Source organism: Chanodichthys erythropterus, chromosome 21 (assembly GCF_024489055.1).
Source record: "Chanodichthys erythropterus isolate Z2021 chromosome 21, ASM2448905v1, whole genome shotgun sequence".
NCBI lineage: Eukaryota > Metazoa > Chordata > Actinopteri > Cypriniformes > Xenocyprididae > Chanodichthys > Chanodichthys erythropterus.
This window is the reverse complement of record NC_090241.1, coordinates 38,519,172-38,540,404: the sequence shown is the minus strand read 5'-3', so window position 1 is coordinate 38,540,404 and position 21,233 is coordinate 38,519,172. Positions and strand designations below refer to the sequence as shown.

Here is a 21,233-nt window from a genome sequence, read left to right as displayed (position 1 = left end):
CTCAAACATGGCCAATAGATCTTACTTTAACTACTTACTAATAGATTCACTATCAAAATGCTACAGCATGTAACTAGGTAGCTACTGCTTCAGACAACCCATTAGTAAAGGATTATAAAAGCGAAAACCTTCAACACTGCTCGCTTCAGAAAGAAACAAATTTTACTGCAAGCTGTGCCAATTATATACCAAATAACCCCCTAAAAGGATAGTCTTGTGAAGAGATTCAATCAACTCATATGATGAACACATGTAATTTAGGCTTTAACTTAATTCTAACAATAATCAACACAGCACATCACATATAGTAAACACCAAAACACAAACGTACCAATGAGATTTCTTTTAGCTTGAGGCATACACAAGCTTCAGTTTTTACCATATGCTCTTGATGATGGTTACAATTAACTTAAATGTAAATATTTTAATTGTAAAAAGAAATGCAAATTCCACTACCTAAATTCATGAATAAGATACTTTGCTATTTACACAATGTAAATGTTATATTTTTCCTTTATTAAAATGTAGCATAAGAGAGCATAACAATGTAGCATAACAATGTGAAAAAAAAAAATCTAGTCACAGATTAGTATAACTATGTAAATAGTGTAAATCATTGCAATATAACCAATACACTGATTTTGATTTTTTTTTTTTTTTTTTTTTAAACATTCCTGTCTGGAGGTCTCATTAAGGCATGATTTTGAAAGGGTGTGTATGTCTGACCCTCAAAAATTTCATTATTTAGTAAATAGCATTTCAAACTCAAAAGTTATTCACAGTATTCATAGTGCAACATTCACTTTTAGTATTTCATTTGAAGTTTGTGACCCAGAGGATTTTGGAATTTATACAAATATGGTTTGATTTTGAAGGATCAGGACTATGTTTATTGTAACATCACTTACTTAATTAAGCAAAAATTACATACAAATAATCTGGTAACACTTTACTATAAGGTTAATTAGTAAAACATTAAGTTAATGTATTAACATGAACTAACCATGAGCAATACATTTTTTACTATATTTACTAATCTTCATTAACGTTGTTCATTGTTTGTTCATGTTAGTTCACAGTGCATTAACTAATGTTAAGATTTTAATAATGTTCATTTCAACATTTACTAATACATTAACAAAGATTAATAAATGCTGTATTAGTGCAGTTCATTATTAGTTCATGTTAACTAATGTAGTTAACTAATGTTAACTAATGAACCTTATTGTAAAGTGTTACCAATAATCTAAACAATTACAAAAATGTATAATGAATGTGGATTCACTTGAAATTATAAGTTATTTTAAGTGCACAGAGAAAGCAATCATGGTCTACTGCTCTAAATAATTAGAATGCATAAATGGAACCATATCCATTTAAAATTAATCAAAAATAATCTCATCTCTTGACAGCAGAATCCTTTCATGGGATGAATAGAAGGTCCTTTTCTGCAGTAGATGACAAGGAAATCTTGAGGTGGTGGAGCTAACGGTATAAGTTGTCTTGGACTGACTCTTCCCTTTCTCCCATTAATGCACTGCTTACAATTTGGACTGTAGGGGCTTCAAGTACTTGTGGTGAGACTCGTGCACCTTAAGAAAATAATAAATATGAAGTTCTTGTAAAATCATTTGACAAATTAAAGTTTTTAACTTACACAACACAATTTGTCATTGCATTCTAAAATGATCACCAGATATGAATACACAATACATAAACATTTCTAAAGACTAAATTTTCACAGACATCAAATGCATTGTATACACACCTCAGTATGGTTCAAAGGCGATCTCTTGGCCCACTCAAACATGTGCTCATAGACGTTGCCATCGTATCGCCCCAACACTGAATTAAGCATCTCATCACGGTAGTCAAAGGCATCAACCAGAGCCACTGCATTTGGCCTTAGCTCTGAGAGGAGACCCTTCAGCCTCTGTGAGATCTGAGCCAGCTGAGGAACACTTAGCAGACCAGCCTGACAAAGAAGAACAATATGATCAGGAACACCAGAACATATATGCTAAACTTGCAGCTCGTTTCTATCTAGGAACATCTGTCTCCATGTCCAGCGGCATACTGCACATCTGCAGGGCACCCCTGTGAACCACGAGACATGAATAGGACATTCTCTTTCTAGAGAGCATTGTTTTAGACAAAAACTTTTGATGACTCTTAAGACAAACTAATTTTTGTCTGTTTTACCAGAATATAAAGACTGTAAATGTGTGTATGAGCTTCAAAAGAATCTTGTCAACTGTTTGGAGTACACTTGCATATACATTGCTCAAAGGTATAACAGATATGGACTAAATGTCACAAATTCGACTTAATGGGGTCTTAAGTATATGAGTGGCAGCAGTCGGAATTCATGCAAACATGAAAGCTCTAAAAGTCCGCTGTCACTGCCCTAGTTTCAGACAAATCAATTTCAAAGCTCACCAGATATATATGTTTGTCACAGAGCAGGTTTTATTCTGGGTTAGAGATCGCAAACCAAAACTCGACCAATCAGCTGTGAGTAAAGTGACATGTATCCGATGCAATAAAGCCACTCCCCCTGTATCTCTCGCTCCAAATGAAATCAGTTTATAGTGAAAACAGTTTAGAGACAAAATTGCTCATCTTTTGCTGCTAATTATTTATTATATTTATATTATTTGAATTATAATTATGTATAATTTATATAATATATTCATTTAATTATATTAATTGAAAATATTAAACTTTGCTTTTAAATTAAAATAAAATATAATACATGCATTAATACAGTATATACATTTAAAACAGGTTAAGCTTCCATGTATTCTTTTGAGGTCTTTGTGAAACTATATAAATTATAAGGCGTATTTGTTTGATTCACATGCATTGATATAGTCAGACATTTTCTTTCAGTTGCCTTCTCAAATGTTCACTGCAGCAGCAGTGTTTTTTCCTGCTTTGCAAATGCATTTAATTTCAGGATATTCTTCATAATCTTTTACCCTGCGGTGTGTAAATTAATGTGGCCGATTCCCTGGTCAGTGCCCCTGACTACTGAACTAGGGAGCTGATTGAGATGCACGCTTAATCATCAGAGGAGATTTAAATTGCGCAGACTCTCTTGCGAAAAGTGAACCAAACGGACACTCTCCATGTTCCATGTGATTGCCTGTTTGCCGCACGTCACGTTTTCAGGTGCACGCGCTTCAGAGTTAAAGCTCATCGGCATAGTAACTTATGCTTTGCGGCTGGTGGGCAGGTTATGTTCTGAGTAAGAGATCTCAAACTGAAACTGGACCATCAGCTGTGAGCAAAACGACACATCTCTGATGCAATAAAGTCACTCCCTCAGTTTCTACTCCAAATTTCAGGTCACTGTATAGTAAGAGATTTTTAAAAGACAAAATCATCTGGCATTTAGTGATGATTATTTATTATAATTATTTTATATAATTCATTTACTATTTATATAATTATTATACCCTTAACCCATTGCACAATTGAACAATTGTAATTGTAATAGTACAACAATTGTTGTTAAGCATTTAGTTTAAATAAATACGTACAGACATGTATTCATGTATTATCAAAACTAATCCTATAACCCTTAGTTTGTTCAACTACTATCATGGTACAGGCCACAGGGGTGTCAAGCTCAGCTACTGGAGGGCCACAGTTCTACAGTTGATTTCCAACCCTGTTGAAAACACACATACCTGTAGTTTTCAAAAAAGCCTGAAGGAAATGATTAGCCAAATCATGTGCGATTAATTTAGGTTGAAGCTAAACTCTGCAGGGCTGTGGATTTGGACACCCCTGGTATAGACAGTAAACAAATCATACTAATGATCAGGGGTATAGTTTTGGAGCTAGTATTAGATACATATCTCCTGTTTTCGAACGCATCTCTGGTGAGCGAGATGCTGCTCCCTCTATGATCAGTGACAAAACTATTCATAATTGTTACAAATTATTAAATGTTGACATTTCACAACATATGTATTCTCTGGGTTGAGCAAAATGTATGAACTAAATGAGTCTTATATACTGTATGGTATATAACCTGTAAAAAGTCTCCAGAGTTCTGTGCGACACCATGAAGGGCATAAAGCAGAGCCAAAGTGCTGAGCACAGAGTGGACAGCCGTATCCCCAATCTCACTCAGTTTAGCAGCAAACAGCTTCACTACCACATAATGACAATGAGCCTGTGGAGGGAGAAAGAAAAAAAAAAAAAGGAATTAGTCAAAACACAGCTCCAAACAAATAATTTCTGCACAGCTGAATGTGTACAAATCATCTATGATGAAATAATTTAATAGCTTTCGTATATTGAAGCAATTGTTTAACAGGTTCTGTTTAAGAATTTGTTTTAATAGAGGAGTGTCAATTCTGGTCTTGGAGGGCCAGCGTCCTGCAAAGGTTAGCTACAACTTGTCGTAACATTCCTGCCTGGAAGTGTGGGGGTGGTCAAATTGAAATTGAGGCGGCATAAATCAGTCAGATCCTCCTTTTGCTCCCTCATAGTGCCGGGCCTGGTTATGACCAAAGCTTTCTGTTGTAGACCTTTATGATGCCTCAGAAGCTGTTTGAGATCATTTTCGGAGGCACCTTCAATGCCTGATCTAGGCAAAAAGTCAGATGCCTAAGCTTTCGGGCAACAGCCCATGTCCTAAAGACCTCTATCTTGGTTCAGGTTTGTTTAATTCGAGTTGGAACTAAATCCAGCAGGACAGTGGCCCTCCAGATTAGATACCCCTTTGCTAATATTATTACTCAGAGGTTATGTTTAAGAAGGCTCACATCAGATGCTCTGACTAGGTCAATGGAACTGTTGTTCCAGGCGTCCTCATTGCTCTTGCTGTGCTGTAGCTCTGCCTGGAGGTTCTTAGCTGCAATTTCAACTAACCTGTGAGCATGTTTCAAAAACATTCTCAGTCACTGAAAAAAATTCTATGTGAGCAAGTTTTTAACAGTACTGTTATCTATGGCACATTTTACAACCTGCCAAAAATGTACCACAAAATCTATCAAAATATATTATACGTCTTCCTGGATCCAACTTACTTTGCAGCTCTGAATTTGTATGCCTCCACGAGGCAGGCCAGGTCATTAATACTGATAACAGTGGGCCGGGAGGACACAGTATGGGGCTGTATTCTGTTCTGAGGTTCATTCAAGTAAGAAACAATGCCTGTCAACTGCTGTCCTGCCCGTGCTTGTTTGTAGCTCTTCACCAAATACCTAATTAACAGAAGACAGGTAATATAAGTTTGTTTGTACAAATCAATTAGTTCACTGAGATACATGGAAATCATCTTGTTGAATATTTGTGAATAACATTAATGTAGATTTGAACTATTTCAAGATCAATTTAAAAACACTTGGAAACTGAAAACAAATTATCTAGAAAAAGACTAGACTGCATTTGTTTCTTTAACCTCTTGCAGTTTAGGATTTGTACCTTTTTAGGTAACATTTTAGGTTATTCACTGGAATAGGAAATGAAAATGAAAACTGCTTAAGTCTTGTGCTCAAGTCTTGTGAACAAATGTTCAGTATGTGTTTTATGGCTTTACTTCAGTGGCTTAAATATATATACATGTATATTTTACTAACAAAGCAATAACTTGATTTTCTCAAAAAATACAAACTTTTACATACATTCTGCTCACATATTATTGTAGAACCCTCTTTACTGAATAAAGTGTAATCAAACTTTTAGCCATTAAAATTTTTATAAGTAACTGAAATATGCACAAATATCAGGACTTGTCAAAACATTTCTGGGGCCCAAAATTTACCTCAAACCCCAGATAGTTAACGGTTTATTTTTAAAGGTTTCCTCTGTTCTCCATCTTTAAACGTTCTGTTGCTGCCATTATAATGTCCAATTTAAATAGCTTACACACAATTTTATTTTCTTTGTTTTTTCTCTTAAACTCCCAGTCACTGTGGTGAGGTAGTGACTTATTGACATTTGTTTGGAAGCTGTGCATATTAGGGTGCCGGTTGTAGATCAGCCTCATTAGTCATTTTGTGTCTGTTTTTCTACCTGTATATATGACTTTTACTTCCTGATCTGAGTTATCTCACTGACCTTAATTACTTTTTTTTTTTTTTTTTTTTTTTTTTATTTAATTCCCTCTCCATTAGTATTTTCTAGTATTGTTATTATTTTTCATGTCTCTGCATTCAGTCTACATGTGAAAAGTAAGATTTATTCTTGCCTAGACGGTCTAGTATTCTTTCTTGTTGGATTTTTCTGCATTTATAGTTGCAGTTTCCTTCCCTGCCTAGAGTCTCTTTAATGTTTCCATTTTGGATTATTCTCTGTCTATGATTCTACACTTCCTGTGTTGGGAACTGTTTCACCTTTTGCACAGTCCTGTGATCTTTCCACTGTCTCTCTCTGTCAACTAGACTTATTGACTCTCCTGTGTTCCTGTGCTTCCATGCTGACAGATTACATCAGTCTGTGTGGAGATCAGCTCCTTGCCTACTCATCACTGCTATTATCACTGCATATTATCCCTTGAGTGGACAACCCATTTCGTGAGACCTACATATGGCAAATTACTCATTGTATTGTCTCTGGTCAGCAGTCACTCCTATCGTGCCATAAGCACCTGGCTCGTCACTTGAAACCAGTCTCTACAGACTATCAGTCTTTGGTACAACCTTCTGTTATACCCAGGCACAAATGTGGCCTGGCCTAGACCAGGCGAGTGCAAAACTGTTAGCTACCACACACATTATCAGTCAAAAAAGTTTTTTTGTACAGGAAGTAATCTACCACATGACAGATATGGTAGTTATGGTGTGAGTTCAGTTGCTTCACTCTGTAAGTGACAACTATATTAATGTCAGCACTGACACCAGTCTCTTCTTATTAGCCAAATTTAATTTAAAGTCATTTGTCATACTAACCAGCAATTGTGCATGTTAGCATGCTAAAGACATGTCTGGTTAGTATGACACAGGAACTTTAAAGTTGGCTCAACAAAACATTATTTGATTATTAACTTATTTCATTCAGTCAGGTATGGTTCTCAATTATGTACATAACATTATAACACATTTCTCATTAATTTTAAATGAGTTCTGTGATGTACAAATGATGACCTTCCATAACACCTATATCCACAAAACAGACACTCCAACCTTAGTAAAAACAATCCTATCCTGTTTCTTAATGGCTGGGATGGCATTAACAAACTGACAGGACTGGCATCTGTTTTCTATGTCAATTTTCATCCCCAAAACCAGGTTTCAGTTAGGGCTGTAAAATTAATATTTGAATTTCAAATATTCATAGAATTTAAAATAAAATGTCATATTTGAATGAAAAAATGTCATCCCAAAATCGTACGACCTTTGTTTGTATTCGGAACACAAATTAAGATATTTTGGATGAAATCCGAGGGTATCTGATCCACACATAAGCAGCAATGACATTTGCACCTTTTGAGGTCCAGAAAGGTATTAAAGACATTGATAAAATAGTTAATGTGACTACAGTGGTTCAACCTTATGAAGCGACGAGAATACTTTTTTTGTGCAAAAACAAAACAAAAATAATGACTTCATTCAATAAATTCGTCTGTCCTGTCATACTGCTATGCTATTTTCGTTGCAACGCTTTAGTGTTTATGTCTTAAAGGTCCCGTTCTTCGTGATCCCATGTTTCAAACTTTAGTTAGTGTGTAATGTTGTTGTTAGAGTATAAATAAAATCTGTAAAATTTTAAAGCTCAAAGTTCAATGGCAAGCGAGATATTTTATTTAACAGAAGTCGCCTACATCGAAAGGCCAGTTTGGACTACATCCCTCTACTTCCTTCTTTAATGACATCACTAAAACAGTTTTTTGACTAACCTCTGCGTTTGTAGAGTGTGTTTGTCGCCATGTCGTCGAAACGCTGTTATTTTCATCCCGCAGTCCAATCACCGGGTCTGATTCTGGCTCAAATTGATAGGGTAAAATTAAAGACATGTGAACAATAACCCTGAGCGCATGCATCTCCACGTTATGGTAAGAGGCGTGACCTTTCCAGGCAAGGAGCACTAAGCTGCTGTCAAATCACAACACAGGAACCGCTGGCACAATCAGAACTCGTTACGTATTTCTGAAGGAGGGACTTCATAGAACAAGGAAGTCATCAGCCCGTTTTTATGACAGTGGAAACAGCGGTACACAGATAAGTAAATTATGTGAAAAATACTGTGTTTTTTTACACGCGAAACATGAACATGTTATATTGCACACTATAAACACAATCAAAGCTTAAAAAAAAAAACACGAAAAACGGGACCTTTATCTTGGGTTCAGTATCCAAATGTGTGGATCAGATACCCTCAGATTTCGTAATTTGTTCCGAAGATAAATGAAGGTCTTACGGGTTTGGGACGACATGAGGGTGAGTATGTAATGACAGAAATTTATTTTTTAGGTGAACTAACCCTTTAGCAGAAACATATGGGTTAATCTACAGTGCCCTGTTCGACAATGTGCGTAAATAATATGATCCCAGCGATTTTCAAAATGGACACATTTTACATGCCGTTTTGTTCATAATTGTTTATGTAATTTACTAAATTATACTTGATTTTTAAACTTAGTTTAAAATTTATGCAATTTTTTTTTTTTTTTTTTTACAGTCATGTTTCATTGCTTTGAATAATATTTTGCTCATTGTGACCTCTTGTGGCCTCAGGAGACAGGCCAAAAGCTTTTTTTTCCCTCCAACTAAAATAAAATTTGAATACAAATAATATTTAAGATTCGAATTTAGTTTTTTTTTTTTTTTTTTTGACACCCTAGTTTCAATTCCACTCAAATCACTGCATGAATTCACAGACATATATCATAATCTATTTTACTTATTCATTGCAACTCAAAGTTGTTTTAAGAGTTAATTTCGTTTAAATTAGTGCTAAAGTTTGAAACAGTTAATGTTAACAGGTATTTTTACCTAGCTGTTTGCAGCATCATTACTGTATTTTCTCCCTCATAAGTGCAGGTTGGCGTAAAGGTGACATAGATGTCGGGTAAACTGCTGCAGCGGGAATAACCATGTCCACCACATGACATGCGACAAACCTCAATGCCTGTATTCGCCGCCCAGGTGGTGAAAGCTTTCAGACCTGCAGATAGAGCATGCAGCTATAGAAAGAATAAAGGGAAGATACAATAAAAAAATTTAAAAAATAAAAATAAAAATGAGATAAATGAAGACTGAAGTTTACTACAAAACAGGCATATGCAAGCATGTAAAAAAAGATGAACACATATATAGAACAATATTTTTTTTAACATTAATTGCATACTTCCGGCAGCTCACTGAAGTCACCCTGATTAATGTCTCCTGAGATGCGATGGTATGTTTTGCTCATGTATTGCCCCACAAAGTGGAAGGCATAGGCAGTGGCCAGCAGAGGAAATAGTTTATACTGCTGGGTCTGATAGTCCAAGATCTGTGGCTCTGGTTCTCTAAAAGAAAAAAAAGAAAAGAAGGAAAGTTACTTAAATCACCTAAAAATATTTTTTTACCCGTAATATTTGTTTGAGCAAATGTGTAAAAGTAAAACATTGTGTGTTTTGAGAGAGAGAGAGAGAGAGAGAGAGAGAGAGAGAGAGAGAGAGAGAGAGAGAGAGAGAGAGAGAGAGAGAGAGAGAGAGAAAGAGAGAAAGAGAGAAAGAGAGAGAAAGAGAGAGAAAGAGAGAAAGAGAGAGAAAGAGAAGAGAGAGAGAGACCCACCCAGGGCGTAGTTCAGACTGGTGTCGGACTGCACTGTATCGAATGGCAATAGTGCAGGACTTAGAAAGTGCTCGTGCTGACTCCCCCACTATCAGAGAGCGAATAAACACCATAGTGCCATATGTGAGCTTATCACTAGGAGGCTTCACATATGTACCGTCCTGCTCAACCTGCGCAAGTACACACCAAGTAAAGCAATTACATTTGAGAATGTTCCAGTGGAAACAGAATTCAGACCATTTTTCTTCATAATTTATTTTAGTATAAAAATAATTTAGAATCTTTCTTATTCTTTTTAATATTATTTATTTTGCCCTAACATTTTTTTGCTTTTCAAAATCCTAAAACTAATTTTAAATATTTATAATTATGTGTGCTCATGTAAATTGAGTGGGTTCCAAAAGACTAGACAAAATCTAAAGATCTTCCTTGATTTTGCTTATAAAAACTAAACACAAGCGCAAACACAATTGTAAAAGTTCTCTCTTTCCGTGTGTGCAGGATATGCTCACCTTGGCATACTTCATCAGCATATTCTCACGTGGAATCCTGACATTTTCCAGTTTTAAGTAGCCATTATCCACCTCATCAAAACCAAATTTGGGGCCAATATCACCAACTACTACACCTGTTCAAACACGACAGACTTGAAAATAATGGCTTAATTGAGGACTACATTCTGTACACATGCATATACAAATCATATCGCTACACAAATGTTGAATGTCTATCTAAATGTAGGGCTGTCAAGTATGGAAAAAAAAAAATTGTTACCAGGGCAGAATGAACTGAATAATAATATTTAAATACAAAGTCTATTAAAATGAGATGCTGCAAAAAAGGGTTTCATTCAGCTCTTCTTTCACTGCTATTAAAAAAAAAAAATAAAAAAAATAAAAAAAAAAAAGCCTCTTTTTTTTTAGTTTTCGGTTAAACGTTTGCCATGTGGTACTGTCACATTTTAATTTAGACATTTGACTAGAAAGAGCTATGGGTGTGTTTTTTTGTTTTGTTTTTTCAGTTCGCCAAGGTTAGCAAATTTAGTGGAGTGATGGGTCCTTAGGTTTTTGTTTTGTTTGTTTGTTTGATTATTCGTGGAATTAGCATCTTTTATCACCACCCATACCTCTTGCAAATCCAAAAAAATTACCATGTACAGACAAACCAAAATTTATTCAGACACCTTGAACATTTCATTCATTATTACAGTTTATTCATTATAGTTTAAAAAAATAGTAATAAAATATGACAATCTCAGAGTTAAACTGTCAGGGGAAAAAAAAATTCTTAATTATGTCAGATAACACTTAAGCAAAACATGGTCAGGTCAAAGTGTATGAATAATTTTTGGTCCCAAATTTTTATCAATTTTACTGGTAGTCCACTGAATGAATAATTTTTGGGTATAATATGTCACAGTTTACTTTATTTTGCTATCCTCACTTACATAAATGAACTATAGTGTCCTGCAACCACTAGTAAAAAATTTTATCTAGTGTCTAAATGATTTTTGGTTTGACTGTACAGTGGGTACGGAAAGTATTCAGACCCCCTTAAATTTTTCACTCTGTTATATTGCAGCCATTTGCTAAAATCATTTAAGTTCTTTTTTCCCCCTCATTAAATGTACACACAGCACCCCATATTGACAGAAAAACACAGAATTGTTGACATTTTTGCAGATTTATTAAAAAAGAAAAACTGAAATATCACATGGTCCTAAGTATTCAGACTCATATTTAACTCGGGTGCTGTCCATTTCTTCTGATCATCCTTGAGATGGTTCTACACCTTCATTTGAGTCCAGCTGTGTTTGATTATACTGATTGGACTTGATTAGGAAAACCACACACCTGTCTAAATAAGACCTTACAGCTCACAGTGCATGTCAGAGCAAAAGAGAATCATGAGGTCAAAAGGAACTGCCTGAAGAGCTCAGAGACAGAACTGTGGCAAGGCACATTTCAAAAACATTTCTGCTGCACTTAAGGTTCCTAAGAGCACAGTGGCCTCCATAATCCTTAAATGGAAGACGTTTGGGACGACCAGAACCCTTCTTAGAGCTGGCCGTCTGGCCAAACTGAGCTATCGGGGGAGAAGAGCCTTTGTGAGAGAGGTAAAGAAGAACCCAAAGATCACTGTGGCTGAGCTCCAGAGATGCAGTTGGGAGATGGGAGAAAGTTGTAGAAAGTCAACCATCACTGCAGCCCTCCACCAGTCGGGGCTTTATGGCAGAGTGGCCTGACGGAAGCCTCTCCTCAGTGCAAGACACATGAAAGCCTGCATGGAGTTTGCTAAAAAACACCTGAAGGACTCCAAGATGGTGAGAAATAAGATTCTCTGGTCTGATGAGACCAAGATAGAACTTTTTGGCCTTAATTCTAAGCGGTATGTGTGGAGAAAACCAGGCACTGCTCATCACCTGTCCAATACAGTCCCAACAGTGAAGCATGGTGGTGGCAGCATCATGCTGTTGGGGTGTTTTTCAGCTGCAGGGACAGGAAAACTGGTTGCAATCAAGGGAACAATGAATGTGTCCAAGTACAGGGATATCTTGGACGAAAACCTTCTACAGAATGCTCAGAACCTCAGACTGGGCCGAGGATTTACCTTCAAACAAGACAATGACCCTAAGCACACAGCTAAAATAACGAAGGAGTGGCTTCACAACAACTCCGCGACTGTTCTTGAATGGCCCAGCCAGAGCCCTGAATTAAACCCAATTGAGCATCTCTGGAGAGACCTAAAAATGGCTGTCCACCAAAGTACCATCCAACCTGACAGAACTGGAGAGAATCTGCAAGGAGAAATGGCAGAGGATCCCCAAATCCAGGTGTGAAAAACTTGTTTCATCTTTTCCCAAAAATGGCTGTATTAGATCAAAAGGGTGCTTCTACTAAATACTGAGCAAAGGGTCTGAATACTTAGGACCATGTGATATTTCAGTTTTTCTTTTTTAATAAATCTGCAAAAATGACAATATGGGGTGCTGTGTGTACATTAATGAGGAAAAAAAATGAACTTTAATGATTTTAGCAAATGGCTGCAATATAACAAAGAGTGAAAAATTTAAGGGGGTCTGAATACTTTCATTACCCACTGTATATGTTATTGGTCTGGTCTGTTCTTTTTTTTTAGTTGTTGCCATAGCAGTGTCATTTGGCTTTAAAATCCAAGACTGAAACTGCAATACACTATCTGAAACAATATCTTTAAAACTGCACTATTGCATAGACTCAGCGCAAGACAAATCAATAGGTTTTTGGTCCAATTACACAGAGCAACAATTAACAAGAAAAAAGTACTTCTAATCAATAACAATGTTTATTTTATTGGTGTACATATTGATAAACAATTCCCATTTTTGGGAGGCAACACGCGTTTGGAAAATCTAGTGCAAAGTGACAATTGTGATAAGATCAAACAATCATTCCATAATCTGGTGACTTTGTAACAACTGCAGTCCATTTAAACCAGGGGTGCCAAACTTTGCTCCTGGAGTTCCACATTCCTGCAGATTTTAGTTCCCTACTCCAACAAACATAGGTATAGTTTTCAAATAACCCTTACACACATGCTCCATTCTATATCTCTATCATCACAACATTAGGGACATACACCAACTCAAGGTTCTGTACCTGGCAGTGGCATGTGTGTCTTCATACAGCGAATGGGTGTGATGAAGGCATGTAGGCCATGACATTTGCCCTGCGTGTAAAGCTGAGCCAGGACTATAGCATGATTTGAGGTTTTACCCACTAGAAAGACAGAGTAAATTAGTAATTTATTTTTTTTAATGTTATGTAGTCAGTTGTACACAGTGCCATCTTAAATTTGACATAAAATTGTGTGATTTGAGCAGGGCTTACTCACATCCACCTGGCCACCATTTAATAGAGGAGATTGTTGGACTGTTCAAAACAAACTCTTGGGTGGAAGGGTCATAAGTAGCAGTGGTCTCAAGAGCACGAATATGTGTACCTGGAAGGATATTATACATGTAACACAACTGTTACTAGAGATCTAATACATGTAAATCAAAGTGAAATTCATGTATATTTAATACAGTTCCAAAGTCAAGTATTGCCTATTTAAATAAATATCTGGAACTGAGCAAATTCACTTACAAATCAACTCTAATCCCCTTAGTGGTTCAGTATGTAACAGTTTTCATAATCTTTAAGCTCAAAAGTTCTAATAGCATGATTAAGCTAACCCTTGTAGGTGTTTGACAGCAAGAAAAATAGATACCCTACCTTAATTTTTTGAAAAACTTTTTTTTTTTCAGATTTTATTAAAAATTGCAGTTTACTTTGAAAATAAAGCATATAAGAAATAATCAATTAGAGTCAATAGGCTATCTTATCAAATAACAGCAAAACACCTGTGGCATTTATTCTAAAATGTATACTTTTTTAACAGTGTTCTGAAAAGTCTTCCCAACACTGTTAGAAAAAAAACACTTGTATGTTGCTTTGTTTACACCTTTCTGCCTAGTTCATCCCAAATCATGTAGATGGAGTTTACATTAGGAAAATGTGCTAGCCATTACTTTGAAAATATTGTGGTAGTCTTTTTGGTTCAGGATGCCACTGACTCTGAATCCAACAAAAAAGCCCTAGACCATTAAGCTTCCAGCTCCACGTTTGGAAGTTACTGTCGACAGTATCCAACAGCAAAGCCGCAGAGCCATCTGCACCACCAGGCCAGCTGTATCAAGATGGAAGTTAAGGCAAAGCGTACAGCCTCAGTGAGGTTAGGGTTAGTGGTGACGTCAGCTCTATCCAAACTTCTAGTCTGAGACTGCTGGCCTGGCACTGCTGGTTAGAAACTACTGTCAAGTATGGCTCCACAGGTAAATATGTCTCACTGGTGTCATACAATTAGGAACCATCCTTTTTGTCAGTCTGTCTCTTTGATATTTGCCCTTTTCTCTAAATGCTGAAACATAAATTTCTACAAAATCTGGAAAAATTTTGCTCTGTAGTGTACAGATCCAATGCAATCCAGTGCCTCAGTATAGTAATATGTGCGTGCAGGTAGGTTGCCAGATTTGTTACCGTGCCCCATCTCAGTCTGCGCGTAGGTGCCAATAATCTCCAGGTTCCATGCTGGCATGAAGAAAGCTTCCAGTTGTTCAGGTGAGGATTGGTTCAACAGCGTCGGCAGGAACATGCCCAAGTGCAGGTCAAGGGGCTCTGGACGCCCTCGGTGCACACAGCTTTGATAGGGCAAGGGTCAAAGTGAGCGGAGTATTTAAAAGAAAATGTGCAAGAAAGAGATAGAAATGCAAGTAGAAATGTGTAATATTTATTTAGATAGCAGTGAAACAAACAAGGGAGTGTTAAAAATAAAAAGGAAAAATTTCAGAAGACGGAAAAAGAATGTGGGTTTTAATAAATATAAATAGGGATGGGATTAAAGATAATGGACAGAAATGACAAAAAAGGTAATGCAGAAGCTGATTAAAAACATCAGATTTAATAATGATTAATAATTCTATTATTGCAAACCAATAATAATAATAATAATAATAATAATAATAATAATAATAATATTATAATGCTGTAAAAATAACTGCACAAACTATTCCTTAAAACAGATGCTCTTCAATGGCAAAAAAAAAAAGAATGCATAAAAACATTCATCAGTTACAACGAGTTTACTCACATGGTTTATTTTTTTTTTTTTTTTAAAAAGCAGCAGCACATTAAAAACGATATTTAAGCTGCATCCTTGTTTATATGGCAAAAGGCAAAACAGCATTCATGTTGCAGACTATAGGGCCATTCATACAAGATCCACACTTGGATCAAAAACAGATAGAGCTGGATGTTGAATGTTGATATTACTTTTACATTACTCAACAACAAGTCAAGGCATCTTAAAAACATTGCACTTTTGGTATGAATAACTGAGGGAAAGGAAAGGGAAAAGAAAAACACCTACAAAAGTGTCCATTTAATGCATGTGTATATAAAACATCAACTTAACCTCAGGCAGCTATTTCTATATAAGACAACAGACAAAAACCAATATAGCTACCATCTACTTAAAATGGGGAAAGCACAAAATCAAGATTGTTTCAATAATACATTTCAAATCACCCAACTATTTATAATTCGAGCTAATGCACATGCCTGTTGAATAGAAAATAGTCAATGCCTCGATCAAATGTTTTTTATAACGTGACATCTCTCACATGACATTCTGAAATTTAACTTTTGAGAGAGAAACAATAGGGTGACCTGTTTGTCCCATATTCCCTGTAGATAAATTTCTTCCCTCTAACTGACACTTCTGCACAAAGATGCCATTACTCTCTCAAAACCTGCTGCTTCTTCCTTCATACAAACTTACTGTCTTAAATCCCTACTAATTATAGTTTTCATTGATATAAAATTTTTTTTTTTTTTTTTAGTTAAAAAAAAAAATAAATGTATTTAATTTACATACAGTAGAAAACAGGATCAACTACTGTATAACAGGCAAGTGACAGATTTCATACTAAAAAGCTGGACCAGACTTAGCAATCAAAATAAACATTACAGGCAGTGGTTGACATGCAATCCTTAATCCTTAATGATTTTATGCAAATAAGGTTAGAATGAAAATGTGTTTTAAAAAAGTGGACTAATATGTACAGGATGGGATGGAAAATGCAAGGTGAACACTAGGAGTACTTATTTTCAGGTATTGAGTGACTTTAGCCATCTAACTATTCATTATACTTAAGGAGACCATTAATCCTGAGAATATGACCATACTGAGCTGTCAACACCTGCAAGGGTCATACTTAACTATATGCACCATTGACTCTAAACTCAAAAAGGACAACACTATTAGTTTGGTCTACATAAAGAAAGTACATTTGTCATAATTGTTTGGGAGAGAGAGACTGACCGTGCCCCAGCTCTGTCTGAGCATAGGTGCCTAACATATGGAATGACTCGGCTAACGGGATCCATTTTTTGCGCTGTTCAGCAGTGCACTGGCTGTTTAGGGTGGGCATGAACATGACATAATGGACACCAAAGGGCTCTTGATACACACCCTTCGCAACACTGCAGGATGGAACAGACAAACTTCAACTAGAGATACATGGAAATATGTAGTTACATAAGAAGAAGGTTTATAAAGGCAACGATATGTAGACCTGGTTTAAATTACAGTTGTTGTTTTTTTCAATTGCTTACACACAAAATCCTTACTTGTCACACAATTTCTGAAACCTGACACTCAAACACCTGAACCACACACCAGATCTGCAAAACCACACTAATTCTCAGCCTTCGACTCGATTTTCAATTTCATAAAACACTTTTTGCAAAACACAACACACAATTCTCTATGTAACACACAAAAATCTAACAGGAAGCATCTTAATTTCCTTTTTCAAACACAACCATTGTTTCTGTCCAACTACACATGATTGATGTATTTATTTTCTTTCGTACTGTATAATACTGTATTCACAACCACAAATGCTTACAGTAAAAAAAATAATAATAAATAAATAAAAAAAAAAAAATAAAAAAAAAAGGGTTTGGTTTCAATCTTGCTTTCGTGGTTACCGTAATTTTTCAACATCTCTCTGCCAATTACTTTCAATCTTGTACAGAAATGTACATAGGAGCTCATGAAAGAAGAGCTTTAGGTTTTAAATAACTTTGTGAATATGATATATCCAAAAATAGATTATTATGGCAAAGGTGTTTGCAACGTAAGACAAATGTTTGCTTTTGAGATGTGTTTGTGATATTTTGAATGCAGTGCTTCATTTTGCAAGAGATGGGAGGCATTTTGCATTTTGTGTGTGCAGTTCTTGGATTTGTGTGTATAAAGTTTTGAAAAAAAGAGGCAAAGTTTTGAAAATGTGTGTAAGCATTTGAAAAAAAACGTATTAACTAAATTTATCTAATTATCAACAGTGGCTGCACTGGTTGATGCTAACGCTAACGCAACTATTTTCATTGTGCTAAACGTGTATAAACGTGAACTTTCAAGCATGTCTGAATCACCTAAATGTAAATAATAACCAGCTTCATTTGCTTCAGCTTATTCAGCTTGAGAATATGAGTGGAGTCAGTAGCACTGGCTTCAATTCCCTTTGACACACTTTTAATTGGAGACCTTTGCTCAGGCTGTCTCTTTAAACACTTTGGAACTTGCCATTGCCAGTAAGTGTAATTAGCTTTCATGCTACTCACAAGCTTATTTTTTACAACATCATACTCTAGTTTTGGTGAAAGATCTACAATGTAACAATTAGTAAATAAGGTAACGTGACACTTTCTTAATGCACATTTAAAAGATGTCCATTCATTATAAAAACTAATAATAAATAGATAAATAAACAACATTTTTACTCCAAATGCAGGATGGATGCAATGTGGGCACTATGAAGCAAGAATGTAATTCATACATGGCATGTCATTTGATTACAAAGATGCTGAGACAAAGGTCACAAAGACACCAGGGAACTCATGAAGGAGTAACTTACTTTCATATATGTTAAGACTATTAATTTAAAGAGTGGAAACATTGTAATAAGGAATGAGTAGACTTTTCCACACATTTAAATGGTAGTCTGTTATCTTCTTATATGAACTTCACAACTCAAATGTTTTCTATATTCTAAACATCACCAGTTACACAGTATCCATATACAATAACTGAGAGAGTTTCTTGAATCATGACAAATATGCATACCTCTTGTAGGAGTAAATCTCCTCTGGATCAGAGATACCATATTCCCTAAGTTTCAAAATCATCTGAGCACTCTTGCGCACTGCTGCATCGTATCGCTCACTGCGGGAGAGGAAGTTCAGGTCTTCATGCTGGAAGTCTGGATCACTAATAACCAGAGACTCTAGGGAAGAAAAATAAAGCAAGCACTATAGGTGATAAGTGCCATGTTTAACCTAGATTTACCTTAATGTCTCAAACTAGCTGGTGTAAAAAAGTTTCTGTTTGAGGAGCTACAGTAATAAATAGCTGAAAAGCCAAACTAATGACTCTGGATCTTTTGTTCATTTTTAGTAATACACTGTACAGGTTATTTTTACATGGGTATTAATTTAAGATATAGGAGATAATAAAAAGATATTTAAGAGGCTACATGCCCAATTTATAATTAAAAAAAGAAAGCAAAAGAGAAAATAGTGATGATAATAATGAAATGGGGATCCCTGCAAATAAGAATCACCTCACCATTTTTTTATTTAAGAGTAACATGGCAGCTGTGAGAGGGCCAATGACCTCAATGTAAATGAAATATTTCTCTTATCTGAATGGTATACATGTAATTTTCATTACAACACAAACTGAACAACTGGGGGGAAAAGCACATTAATAGTTTGCAGAAACAAATATGACAATTGTATTTTTGGAAAAATAGCAATAAATAAATTTGAGCCATTTTTATCTTTCTGCCATTATAAGTAATTAGTTTAAGAGTTATTAAGTTAAGATTTAAAAGTTAAGACTGTTTTTCGATTATTGGTTTTCCTTTTCTTTTTTTTCTTTTTTTGTATAAGACACAGGAGTATGAAAAAGACAGGAGACTCATGCTCAGTGCATGAGAAGAATCAAGTGCATTAGTCAACCCAGCCAAAGAATGCACCTAAAAAGACTACAAGCAAAACTAAAATGCATTACTATAACTACCTTCTTATTTTTTTACAATAAGAAAAAAATGTTTTGGCAAAACAAATGCAGTTTTTTACAGAATAATAATAATTAATAAAATAATTAAATAAATAAGTGCAGATGATATCAGATAATTCTGATTACAGCTGACCTATTTCTCTCCTCCTGCGTGTCTTTTCTGCACCACCGTCCAGTATGTTCGTAAGGATCTCCGGGTTAAAAGATGCATTTTCACGTTCACGGCTAATATCAGGATTCATGACTGCTCCGCTGGACTTTCTTCTGGATGAAGTGCCTTCTGCTTTTGTGTACTTTATTGATGTTGTATAACGTTTCAACTCTGGCCTAGTGAATTTGTTGCTTCCTTGAAGGTGGGCAATTTCTACGTCAGTTACGTGTTGGCCAATAGAAGCTTTGATAACACAATGGGCGTGACCCTCTGGGCGCTTTGCGTTGTACGGCAAGTCAAAAGAATCAAAATTCCTGCATGGGCATGTATGAAAAAGCGTTTTAATCTGAGTTACGTCCCTTTTGTCTTTCCATAACTGTTAAAGAAAGGAAATCTGAACGCAACACAAAAATAAATAATTATGATATAATTAAAACATAAGAAAATAAATGAACACACCGATGTTTATACAGTTTGTAATATATTTATTACGTATGTTAGTGAAAGTCTTTCCTGGTGACGGTCACGTGACCATGTGGCATGGCGTTGAACGGAGAGAAGTGCGAAGTGACTAAAATACTCTTAGTTTCTAAGACACAAGTTTCTATATGCATGTTTAACTGATATGCTGCCTCCTCCAGCCGCGTTTCAATTTCCTTGGGAGATCAACTCAGACCTAGTGAAAGATGGTGCATCAGTGCGAACGTGTGGCAGGTCGGTCCACTTGTTAAAGTTGTAAGAAATGCTTAGGTGCGATATTTATTAATTTAAACCCATTATATCTCAAATTTGACTGTCTAATCTAGTCTGAGAAGTGCTCATATATCATTGATACGTTGAAAAGCTGCTTATAAAATATGTGTTAGGATGTAACTAAATTGAATCTTGGGTAAGGTGACCAGATTTCTGATCACCGAAATCTCATGTTATTTTTGGTCTGGGTGCGTTTCCCGAACAACGATGTAACTCGCTGCTGAACTACCATAGTACGATGCATCGTTGAACAAATCAACTAGCTAGTCACGACCTAGCACCAACTCTATATATTATATATATATTATATACATAATAAAGATATATTATACAGATATTATACATAATAATACATATCCAGGGATGGGAAAAAATACATCAAAATGTATTTTAAAATAAAATACCAAATACCTTAATTTTAAATGTGTCAAAATAAACTACAAAATACAGCAGCCACACCATGTATCAAAATAAACTACTGTATTTTTGTATTTTGAAAATACTACAAAATACTTTTACAAGGGAGCATGAAATTTCTTCGCAAACCTTTTGATCAGTTGGCCCATTTGATCTATCTCTTCACCATTACACTGACTGACAAACAATGTTTGATAGCAACAGCTTTTCTCTGCCCGAGTCATGCAATAAATCTGACATATGCAAGTTAAAGGCACATATGTAGGATTTTTAGATTAAAATATTCAAAAACCACTAAAACAATGTTATTTTTTGTTGACTTGTGTACTTACATTATCCCAGATGTTTCCAAGAAATTCTATATACAGAGAAATAAGCAATTTTAACTAGGACACACACTGTGTCCATGTGATGACATCATTACCCTCGATTTCCCGTTTTATTTTGTCGAAAAAACATGGAAACATCAAAGACACTTTAGTACTGTATATTGTTAGTTTTATTAG

At 35.5% G+C, this 21,233-nt stretch overlaps 2 protein-coding genes across 6 annotated transcripts in view; one reads left to right on the top strand and one right to left on the bottom strand.

Annotated features, from left to right (window-relative positions):
* Positions 1–489: 489 nt before the first annotated feature.
* On the bottom strand, positions 490–19,795 carry acox1 (acyl-CoA oxidase 1, palmitoyl). Of its 2 annotated transcripts, none has more exons than XM_067373562.1 (14): positions 19,540–19,795; positions 18,450–18,609; positions 16,641–16,801; positions 13,611–13,718; positions 13,376–13,495; positions 10,250–10,365; positions 9,738–9,907; positions 9,307–9,469; positions 8,952–9,142; positions 5,046–5,222; positions 4,782–4,887; positions 4,043–4,186; positions 1,769–1,975; positions 490–1,592 (listed from the first exon to the last, which is right to left on the bottom strand). In XM_067373562.1, exons 1-14 carry the CDS (start codon positions 19,646–19,648, stop codon positions 1,542–1,544), a joined length of 1,983 nt encoding a protein of 660 aa, XP_067229663.1. In that variant the 5' UTR covers positions 19,649–19,795; the 3' UTR covers positions 490–1,541. The 2 variants fall into 2 exon arrangements, with proteins under 2 accessions (XP_067229663.1, XP_067229662.1); XM_067373561.1 differs by lacking the exon at positions 16,641–16,801 and adding an exon at positions 14,798–14,958 and having other exon boundaries at positions 491–1,592; positions 19,540–19,791.
* A 267-nt stretch (positions 19,796–20,062) lies between these two features.
* ten1 (TEN1 subunit of CST complex) overlaps positions 20,063–21,233 on the top strand; it is a 35,027-nt gene continuing 33,856 nt past the window's right edge. For 3 of the 4 annotated variants that reach the window (XR_010893377.1, XM_067372661.1, XM_067372660.1), the window contains exon 1: positions 20,063–20,271. Coding sequence is in view for 3 of the 4 variants with exons in the window: in XM_067372661.1 (XP_067228762.1) it covers positions 20,183–20,271 (89 nt within the window). In the remaining variant the exon portion in view is untranslated. Of the gene's footprint in view, positions 20,308–21,233 lie in introns of all 4 variants that reach the window. The other variant, XM_067372662.1, reaches the window with a different exon arrangement.

What these genes read in the sequence shown, in the direction of transcription:
- acox1 (XM_067373562.1), bottom strand. Translation starts at nt 19,648, where the DNA reads ATGAATCCTGATATTAGCCGTGAACGTGAAAATGCATCTTTTAACCCG. An exon ending in TGCTGATGAAGTATGCCAAG is followed by an intron (nt 9,908 to 10,249) that starts GTGAGCATATCC and finishes GTACTTGCGCAG; the next exon opens with GTTGAGCAGGACGGTACATA. An exon ending in ACTCTGGAGACTTTTTACAG is followed by an intron (nt 1,976 to 4,042) that starts GTTATATACCAT and finishes CTTCTTTGTCAG; the next exon opens with GCTGGTCTGCTAAGTGTTCC.